Here is a 10,549-nt window from a genome sequence, read left to right on the forward strand (position 1 = left end):
GGTTGAGATACCGATACCCTCGGTTTGTTTGGCCTTGGAGACTAACAAGAAGATGGTAGAGCTTAATCGAGTGAAGCTTTAAGGGCTGGATTATGATCAGATTTATAAGAGCCCATCTTTGTATGATGAAACACCGATTCAATTCCAATTATTTATCCGAAATAACATGCTGAAACAAAAGTTAGTATAATGATCACAGCCTCAGAGATCTTTCTACATCATCAAGTTAGTTAACATGTTAGTTTTGATCTGTTAGGATTTTAGTTGAGGTTGTTATGCTTCAACAAAATATTTCATGAAAAAATAATTCATTTTAATCCCAAATATCTTTAAAGTTTGTTACTGCTACTCGAACTCATGACTTGTTGGATAGCGGTCCCTTAGAAATGCCCCATCAGGTCCGTTCGTTAAATCTTCCAAGAGTTATGATGATCACGAAATCAAACGTGGGAGAAATCTCGGTATGGGTGTGCATGGTTGTCTGTATAGGCGCGTATTGAAGAGAGGGATCAGTAAGTCTCAGGTGGGGCTACTGTTGACCGTGGCACGTAGGGGAGAGGTGGGGCTAACATTGACCGCGGCCTGTAGAGAAAGCTTGGCGGTGTACAGAGAGAGAGAGGAGAAGACACGGTGGTGGGACCGGCGTCGACGGCCACGGCCAATTCACCGAAGCATTTATTCAAACGTACGAGCGAAGAACAGCGTCTTCCTTTTCCATGCCCGACCAGCCCACCAACACCTGCTGCTTTTAGTTGGTGCATTGCGGCGCCGACGCCCAACTACTGTAGCGTATGGATCCCCTCATGGGGGGTTTCATCTGCCCCACCACCTCCCTCCTCCACGAAGTGGATTCTTCGCCACCACATCCTTCCGCCTCCGCTCTGCTTCGCGGAACCTGCAGCCTTCTTCTCGAGCATGCACGTTTTATTCGTCGGAGTAGGCGTTGCCATCAGATTTGGTTTCTTGGCCCACACCAAATCTAAGGGAGATCGCTGGAGCGGCTGCTTCGTACACGTACACCCTCTTTGTTTAAGGATGAATCCTCATCGATGGAACGTCTCTATCCGTAGCTTATGGCGACGAATGTTCCAAAGGCAGTTCTACGTGTATGTATCCATCGTCGCACAAGCTACAATAAGGACTAAGAGAATGGAAGTTGACTATGAGGAAGAACAGATTAAATGCCTGCATGCAACATATATATATTTCATTACTGCCTCTTCTACCACCAACTGTAGCTTTCCACCCTCACATCGCCACCCATCAAATGCTGGCGTTGAGCATTCGCAAAATGCTTTCGTTCCTCCTCCACCTGCATGAATGCATCTCATCCATCCCATCTATGAAATATCGGATGGTTAATTTAGAGAAGATCGATGCTTTGTGGATTGCTAATGAGGAAATTGTTAGTGGTGAAAACAACACCATCGTTGGCCATAAACCTAATGATAGGAAGCGAATTATAAACACACTTCTCTTTATCATGGTTTGCTTCTTATACTTAATGACGAAAACGATGGAGGTATCATCGGTTTCGTCATCATATCTTTAAGTTTTATTGATCGATTAACTATGACCTTTAGCTGCATGAAACTTTCGTTGATCGACGATTAAAGATACCTCAGAGAAATTAGTCTTGAGATGAGCAGTGTGGTTGGCGAGTCGGATTGATTACATCGATGTGTAAACAATGGCTTTGTGCTTTGGACCCACAAATTTGTCGCTTATGGTTGGATGCATTGCAATGAACCGTGGATAAGATTAGCATAAATGCATCACCTCACCTCTTTATATGGATGAGAAACTAAGTTCATCTGATCAAGAAGGCACAAACTCTGTATCTTTCTCATATATTTTCTGTGATTCTCTCACTGCAAAGTTGTCACGGAATAGAATAGAATGTGATAAAAAAAAAACATTAGGACGATTTTAAGCTTTTATATTTATATATATATATGTATATATGTATGTATTATAATATATAATATTCGGTTATGTCTTATGTTTAAATTAGGACTTGTGATAATAGTCTTTTACCAACCAAGTTTAAGAAACTGGAAAGTAACTCAATAATAATAATAAAGGGATCACATGTTCGACTTTTAATGAGCATAATGATTCGTGCAATATTCATGATTGCTACCTGGCAAAATGGGTAGTGCTCTTTGCGTCTCACGTTGATATCTTGAGACATATGACTGCTCTTTGTGAGCTCTGTGAGATCGCCACGGATTGAATCATTGAATAGGTTTGACTGTCTTCCGATAGGCCTCCTCCTCCTAATCACAGAGGGAGGGGGGCGAAGGACAAAAAAGGAGTCTTTTGGAAATAAATCAAAGCTTTCTTTTCTGGTCAGATTCTTTGCTCTGATCACAAAAACATTATCATCAAACGGTGCATTATAATTAAGTTCTTTGCATTCAAGGAGCATAGATATCCATCTCAGGATCAGTTCGTAATGATGATCTCCAAAAGTATCCACTATTGTTCACCATTACCAACTGTACTTGTTTATGGGTCGTCGACATAAAACATTTCCTATTTGGTTTCTCTTCCATCACATCTTGAATCGAAAAGGAGGGGGAAAACAAATATTAAATGAGTTAAGTGGCAAAAAGTCTATTATTAGTTCTAACTTTGAGACAAAGAAAGAGAAGGAATCCTTCTTAGCAAGTCTGTCGAATCACTTGTCATTATTTATCTTTCAATGTCTTTAGCTTAATTCATATCACTGGCCGCCATATAATCCTAATTAAGGATGGAAGCTAAACCTTTCTGACGTTAGTTAATCACGCGCATTACAAGTAATGTCATGGTTAACTGCGTCGCTAATTCCATCATTAGCGGACTCAGCAAGTCCGAGATACTTATATTAAACATACACATACATACATTAATATATATATATATATATATATATATATATATACCATAGCAATGCAATGCGAACATCTCACAGAGATCGATCCGTAGCTGACATAATTCTAGCGCTCTAATTCGAAACGAGGTGTTCGACGAAATGCTCACGGATAGCTCCACCTCCACAGGCTCTCGCCTTCGTACACCTCCGGCAGGTCATCGGGTCCGCTCGGGCTCAGCCTTGGCGGGCTCATAAGCATCCCCTCCGCCATGTTCACCAGCAGTTGCGGCATGTCGAAGATTTCATCCTCGTCGATGTACTGCCCTTCCGACGGCCGCTGCGGGACGGCATCGTCGTCGTCGGCGGCAGCGATTCCGGTGCCCCGCAGCAGTAGGGCGGTGGCCGCCTCGGCGGCGGCCGAGCGGATGGCGGTTGGGGAGCCCGACGCCGGTACGGGACGAGTCGCGATCTCGTCGGGGAAGTTGAGCACCGCGTCGGCGCCGCGCAGCGCGTGGGCGGCTACGTCGTAGGCCACGGCCGCCATCTCCGCGGTGGCGTACGTGCCCAGCCATATGCGGCTGGCCTTCCCCGGCTCCCGAATCTCCGACACCCACTTACCGCTCCGCTGCCTGATGCCGCGGTAGCTGGAGCGCCGCGGCGCGACCTCTCCGCCGGTTCCCATGGGCGGGCCTGTGGAACTCCCTCCATGCCCATAAGGACACGACTGTATCAGGTCCCGAGGCGGTGGGGGCCGCGAGCCGGGTCGGCCGCTGCTTCCCACGTGCGAATATCTCACGTGGCGATAATGATGCACGTGCGAGGGTTGGTCCGCCATATCAGACGAAGGGAAGAAGCACTTAAAGCCGATGATGGTTCACATGGATACGTTGAAAAGAAGCACCAGTAGTTTGTTTGCTGTCTGCTGGACCAGAAGGGGCAAAAAAAAAAGGGGAAGAACGGAGAGGGATTGGGCGGGGGAGGTGAAGATTAGAATGGAGAGAGCATTTAAAGGTGAAGAGAAGAGAGGATTGCAAGCGTGGGGATTTCGCGGGGAGTGAGTGTTTCAGTGAAGTGAAGAAGAGCTGGCTGTGGCTGTGGCTATGGCTATGGGACGGGACGCGGCTTTGGGGGCGCCCGCTTGCGATGAGCTGTTGCTCGGGGAGCACACAAAGTTTCCATGTGGGAGGATGGGGACGTGGAACACTTTTGTCCGCGGTCTTACTGTTATGCGGTAGTTAATTAATGTGATGATAGATAGGATAGGGCAAGTGGAGGAGAGGGTGGAGTTAAAACACAGGTGATGGTGCGGTCAGCGTCGACGGAAGTGGATATGAAGGATCTCAGGTTGACTAACTCGTCCATGGTTTGAAGCGGGGAGTGGGCTCGCTCGCTACGGCCTTGGATAAGCAACAACATTGCTTTTGGAGGCTTATAATATTATGAGAAAGGAATGTTTCTCGCTTCGGTATCGGTGGAAACATTTCTGCATAAGGAAATCGTTGGAATATTAAATTATTATTTTTAATTTGGCATTTATTTTGATTTAGGAGGGCGGAGTGTCTTTCATGATTGGGGTCACAATCGGAGTCAGAAGTTTTGAATTTAATCCTCTATTATTTTTAATTAGAAAAATATTATGTTTTTATTTTTTTGAAATATGTACTTTAATTTTTAATTATTTTTTATATTTTGATTATGATTATATATATATATATATATATATATATATATATATTAAGGACTATAGTTAAATGGCCGTTGGTTGTCGACGGGTACCGTCAACTTCCGATGGTCAAGCGATTGATCACCTCGATGTGAGGTCTGATCTTAACGTGCTTCCCATTTGAGCTGTCTCCAGCGCGTTCCTCAGACACAGCGGTAGGACAATTGAGACACGGCGCGGTCAATAATACCAGAGAGAGAGAATATTTCAGATCACTTAATCCATAATAATAATAATAATAAATAAATAAAATAAAATAAAATAAAATAAAAAAATAAATAATAATAATAACAGGAGTTCATAACGAGAATGGGAATGGAATTTTTGTTAGTTCCAGAACTGCCCCATCAGTAGCAACTGTAGGGGATGATGCGTGTTTGGTGAGATGAGACTCGCGGAACTCCACATCGGATGTGCCGCTGATCTTGAGGTGGCTGCTTGCGAGTTACCACCCGGTTTCCAGGTGAGACGCAGGCGGCCGAACAGTGGTTACAGCGACGGCTGCTCGGCTCGCACTAGCCTGGCTGGCCGTCAACTGCGCTCCCACGCTTTGCTTTGCGCATGGAGAGGTAGCCGGGAACCTCACATCGTCACGTCATGCAGGAACACTAAAAAGGAGTCTCTCTTCGTCCCCCCCCACACGAACGGAGATGAGCGCTTCCGATCGATCCCTTTCCCCCGATCGCTTGATGTCTTTGATAGCGAATAAGATTTTCAAAACGAGGAAATTTCGCTGATAGGAACATTTTTACATGTATAAATAAATATTATATTTAACTAATTTAAAATGTATTTTATTATTATATTTCAATTTATCATTGTATCAAAGTTAAGTAATCATTGATAATATTGATATTTTATAGATAATCAATAATAATACTTTCCTCTTTTTTCGTTTTCATTAGATTGAAATAAAAGTCGAATACGCCACAACTGAAGTTGAAATCAATTGGGTCACAAATTTGCTAAAGGAACTCAACGTCAGCTCCATTTGTACTCCTACAATATATTGTAATAATGTTAGAGCTATCTACTTATACGTCAATTCAGTATTCTACGAGATCAAGTTGTCGGACATCAACTATGTGTTTCCCTTGTACATACGACTGATCAACTCATTCACAAAACTTCTCGCTCGCAAAATCTTACTGAACAGTTGAAAAAAATCCTCTCTTCTAGCACTATTAGATGAAAGAGAGAGAGACCGCACCAACGAAGATGGTCAAAAGGTGATGTGGCAACTTAGTTATTCTTTTAATTTTATTTTTTAAATAAAAACAACGAGTTGTTTTCTATAATATTTCAATAAAATTTTGTTGCTTCTAAGATGAAATTTTTGTTTCCTACGAGTTGTTTTTTATAATTGATATATGAGTGCATGGTTAAAGGAATGGGACATGTTTTACTATCATTATAATTATAATCATCAAATTACGGTGAATTATAATTAGTGGGGTTTACTATCAGTGCTGTCATGTTTAATTATATTTGTGGATATCTCAATTGGGTTGCACATGAGTTAACCAATAACTCAATTTTGAGCACAATCTAGAATAATAGGCTTTTCTATAGATTTCTCCAAAACAGTGTTCTTAACCTACAAGATTTAATGGATTATATTTTTATTTTTCTTTAAAAAAACTCAATAATATGAGGTAGACCAAACCTGGATGTTAAAATAAAAATGCACAATAATATGAAAATTCATGTGGTGATGTACAAATACAAAACAATTTGTATTGGAAAATATGATATAACAACTTTGTCATCATAAGCCCTTACTAAATTTTCCAGATCTATGCATTTCTGCAAGCTTTCTTCCTGTAGTACTGGTTAAACAATGATGATAACAAAAGCTTGTTGGTGAAGTACTGTACATCATGTCACCTGTGTTCATCTGGAAGGCCAACTTCGATAGATTCCACTATAATAAAAGAACCACATGCTTCAACGCATAGGAACATGAATTGATTGGGTGGGATACATCATTGGCATTCCAACAAAAGGACATCGGTAAGTACCTGTCGAAACATTCAGAATGTCTGATATGAGACTCATTACTCACCAACAGGCATAAGTAATTGTTATCTCATGCGATAATGCATCGATCACTCTTCCTGAACGACATGGTTCATCAACAACTGAACACTTGAAGAAATGAAGTTCTTCCGCGATGCCTCCAATCGTCGTCTAACGGATGCAGCTGAACGCGCCAAGAATTTGGACCACCTAAATTGGTTCTTCAGATAAGCATTAGACCACTGAAAAAACAAAGATATAAAACAAAGGAATGACTGTAAACAATTTCAAAGTAATGTACATAACATAAACTCGAAACCTTTGCGGACTGCACAGTTGCTCATCAGCATTTTGTAATTTCCACCTTCCCATGAAAAGAACGAGTGTACCAATAAATTTATTCTGCTTAGGATTTCAGCAGAACCTCAACATATTTTATCTCACAAATGGATTCGGCCACAGGTCACATTAACCATAAAGATGGCATCTGTTGTCTCTGTAGATGAAAAAATCTGCTGAAATGAAAAAAATTTCGATGAACAAACACTGGGATTCACATATGTGAGCCTTGATTCCCATCACGACCATGTCCTAGGTGCTCAGTCCTCTATGGAACTTCAATTGCCATGGATTCAGATTGATGGATCTCATCGTAATTCTCAATGCGTTCTGAATGTTGTCCACTGGGAAGTGACCATCGGTTGTACTGATCACCAGAAACCTCATGGTTGCCCTCGGTTTGGTCTTCATGTAAGGAGGATGCAGCATGGTTTGCCTCAAGAGACTCATTTAGTGGCAATCGACAAATTGGACAAGTAGTTTGTTTCTGCAGCCAGAGATCTATACAAACTAGATGGAAGTTATGATGACAAGATGGCATGACACGCAGAACCTCTTTCTCCTTGTATTCACCTAAGCAAATTGAGCACCTGATGGAAAAGCAAAACGGTATCAAGGTGTTGGCACAACTTTTCACTCTTCCTCCTTGAGAGGAGAATAGACAAGATTCGATAAAGTAAAATATTCTCAACTAATCCTGCAATTCTTTATGTTACGAGAAATGTAAGAAGGGTTGACCAACTTGTTTCATAACAAAGACAGCAAAACACAGGCCTAAGCATGAAGAGATTTGTTAGGTGTTAAAGTAGTATGTTAAGGCAGATCGAGATATCTAAATAAAGGGAACCAACATTTGCTAAGAGACTTACTGGGCATCTTCTCCGGAAGAAAAAGCTTCACACTTGTACTTCATGGTAGGAATAGCAGCAACAAGAACAGGTTCCAAGCCACTGATTGTGTGCTCTGACTGTTGGCATATTAGTGTCTCGATGGTTATATTGTGAAAATAACTAAGTCAACGGACATGAAAAAGAAAATCCACTTTTTAGTAAAACCCTAAATGTGTATGGGTCTTTGTAAAACATAATTACACGTAACAATTCCTTCTGGTTAAAATCAGAATCATCCTTAATTTCAAAAGCGGATGCAAATCGAGTTGCACCAATAGAAAAAAAAAAACCCACCATTTTTCAGTTTTATTAGTAGCCAGTGCCATCTTCTTTTTTCTTCTTTGCATAAATGTTAAAGCGAGTGTAAAGTTTAGTTGTTATCTTCAGAACTAGTTTGACATTTATCCTATCCTTAAGTGCTTCAGTCTCCCGAGAAAGTAACTAGAAAGCAAATAAAGTTTTAGTTTCTAAATATCTGTGGCATGAAGAATAAAGAAAATTTGGCAGAACTAACTTCCCCGATAACACGATATAGTGTTGACCTCAATCACCAACAGGAAATCCAAGATTAGGTAATGGCAAAAGCTCTCCTACTTTGCAGGTCACATTAAATGACATAAGTAAAACCCTCAATTTTTGCATTAAAAAACATAATTGCAAAAGTTGCAAGAGCAAGGAAGCCACAAGTTTCAGCAGTGTATCTAATGAAATGGTGTGATATATAAAAACAATAACATTATAATTGAAAATAACACAATTTTGTTTTTTTTTTTTTTTGTTGCCCTCCTATTTCTCTCCGGTGAAATTGTTCCCCAAGACTAAAATACAAATTGTTACTTAAAATGCACAATTCGGCCAAACTACTTATTGTGAATCAAGTATCAAAATCACCCATCTCTACAGCTATGAGGAAATCGATCTTCATGTGAATCTATTATCGAAATCTTCTTCTTAGATAGCATATGTCAAACAGCTAATGTTCACTCGTCCTGTGTATTATTTATGCTTTTGTTCCTTTATCTTGCTTCGCTACAGAAAGCGACTACTGACAAAACTAAGCTGCTAGCACTACCAAATATGAGATCTTTTCACCCGCCATTTCAATGTTGGAGAAGAGCCTTTTACTCCGGCGAGGAGCGCCTCACCTGGTAAACCTCGGAGCGGAGCTCGAGGTCCAACGGGGTGGCGCGGGAGTCGGTGGAGCGGATGCAGCGGCAGAGGAGGCGGGTACACACGAACACGATGAAGGTGGCACTCATCCCGAACCCGATCACCGTGGTCACCAGGTTCAACCCCGACCCCAACATCGTTTCCTCCTCCTCCACTCCCGCCACCTCTCTACCGGTGTAGCCGAGACCCTCTACCTCCGCTCTGCTCACAGTCCTTTCTCCACCACTGCAGCCGCCACCACCACGGCGAAGACACGCTTGGGGTGCGATCAAAAGCACGCATCTCGGGCTGGAGGGTTAGCTTCGGGGATGCCGAAGAAGGAAAACAGCGACGACAGAGACGGGAGAGAAAACGTGGGGGCGTTGCCTCGTGCCGTGTCATTCCCCCTCACCCATGCCTGCGGCCGATAGCACCCACCGGTGGGCCCAGAACACGAGGACCGTTAGTAGTGCGTCGTGATTGACGCCACTGTAGATCTGGCGACATTGCATGGGGCCCATGGTACGAGTGTCGCCCCAGAGGGGTCGCTGTTGGCGTGGGCCACACACAGGAGTAGACTTGTGATACATGGGAGGATCTGTGCCTGAACAGAAAAGGCGAGGAGATCGATCCCTCGAAAAAGGTTCGGATAGGGCCATTTTGCCCTCCCGCGAATCGTCAAACCTGCCTTGCCATAATGGGATGCCACAATCATGTTTCGCCAGTTTTATAGAGACGATACAGTGGTAGATGGCACGTTTTGGGGAGACGATGGAATTGGCTGAGTACGCGATTGCCATTGCCATTGCCATGGTATGACCACACATGGAACCACATCGAAGAGGCATTTCATCGAACGACTTATGCTCCTTGCTGATTCCCTCACACCGATCTTTTGCTTGCTACGCATAGCAGGGAACAGAACAATAGCAAAGGGTGACAATCAAGATCACAACAATGATCACATTCTCAACTGACCTTAAGAAGCAGTAGGCGATAGTAACTCAAAGATGTCATCATTCTTCGTCTTCTTCTTCCTCTCCTCGCGGCGCAGCAGCTCGCCGTCCACCAACGCCGTCGTCGTCTGTCGTCCGCAGCGCAGCCGGAGGTGCGCGAGGGTGGCGTTCTAGAAGAGATCCGGTCGCTGGCCTCACATGCCACCGGTGCCAACGAAAGCAAAGAAGGATGCTTCAGAAAACAGTTAGTTTTAGGATGCTTCAGAAAACAGTTAGTTTTAGGATGCTTCAGAAAAAAAATTCTAAAAATCTTGTAAATACCCCTCAAATATCTCTCTCTCTCTCTCTCTCTCTCTCTTTTTCTACGCTTTTAATTAAGTAATCATATAGTAAATAGATATCACACGCCTTTTGAAAATTTGATCGTGACAACTTAAAAAAATCAAGACATTGAGTTGGACATCACAAACATTTTCACGGTATACTTCAAGAATATTCGAAATCGAGTATTTCATTCATAAGTAACTTTTTCTTCTATTAAGCAAGTTATTTCATTCATAAGTAATGAAAGACAATAAGCAAAAAGTTTAAAAGATTTTCAAGGGATATTCCT

General features: G+C 42.4%; 2 protein-coding genes across 5 annotated transcripts; both read right to left on the reverse strand.

The window, feature by feature from the left end:
* Positions 1–2,810: 2,810 nt before the first annotated feature.
* LOC135596842 (ethylene-responsive transcription factor ERF024-like) lies at positions 2,811–3,857 on the reverse strand. The gene has a single exon (XM_065089050.1). The coding sequence runs from the start codon at positions 3,693–3,695 to the stop codon at positions 3,024–3,026; it is 672 nt and encodes a 223-aa protein (XP_064945122.1). The 5' UTR covers positions 3,696–3,857; the 3' UTR covers positions 2,811–3,023.
* Positions 3,858–6,264: 2,407 nt separating this feature from the next.
* LOC135596843 (RING-H2 finger protein ATL7-like) lies at positions 6,265–10,215 on the reverse strand. 4 transcript variants are annotated; one of them, XR_010481052.1, is made up of 4 exons: positions 8,977–10,215; positions 7,811–7,908; positions 6,605–7,531; positions 6,265–6,507 (listed from the first exon to the last, which is right to left on the reverse strand). XR_010481052.1 is itself a non-coding variant. In XM_065089051.1 (3 exons), the coding sequence occupies exons 1-3, from the start codon at positions 9,136–9,138 to the stop codon at positions 7,210–7,212; spliced, it is 582 nt and encodes a 193-aa protein (XP_064945123.1). In that variant the 5' UTR covers positions 9,139–10,215; the 3' UTR covers positions 6,542–7,209. The 4 variants fall into 4 exon arrangements, 1 of the variants encoding a protein (XP_064945123.1); XR_010481053.1 differs by lacking the exon at positions 6,265–6,507 and having other exon boundaries at positions 6,542–6,812; positions 6,922–7,531; XR_010481054.1 differs by lacking the exon at positions 6,265–6,507 and having other exon boundaries at positions 6,542–6,844; positions 6,922–7,531.
* Positions 10,216–10,549: the final 334 nt, after the last annotated feature.

This window comes from Musa acuminata, chromosome BXJ1-11 (assembly GCF_036884655.1).
Source record: "Musa acuminata AAA Group cultivar baxijiao chromosome BXJ1-11, Cavendish_Baxijiao_AAA, whole genome shotgun sequence".
In the NCBI taxonomy this organism is placed as follows: domain Eukaryota; kingdom Viridiplantae; phylum Streptophyta; class Magnoliopsida; order Zingiberales; family Musaceae; genus Musa; species Musa acuminata.

Coding starts and splice junctions, on each gene's coding strand:
- LOC135596842 (XM_065089050.1), bottom strand. CDS start 3,695: ATGGCGGACCAACCCTCGCACGTGCATCATTATCGCCACGTGAGATAT.
- LOC135596843 (XM_065089051.1), bottom strand. CDS start 9,138: ATGTTGGGGTCGGGGTTGAACCTGGTGACCACGGTGATCGGGTTCGGG. Junction 7,909..8,976: donor TCCGCTCCGAGGTTTACCAG/GTGAGGCGCTCC, acceptor ATATGCCAACAG/TCAGAGCACACAATCAGTGG. Junction 7,532..7,810: donor TCTTCCGGAGAAGATGCCCA/GTAAGTCTCTTA, acceptor CTTTTCCATCAG/GTGCTCAATTTGCTTAGGTG.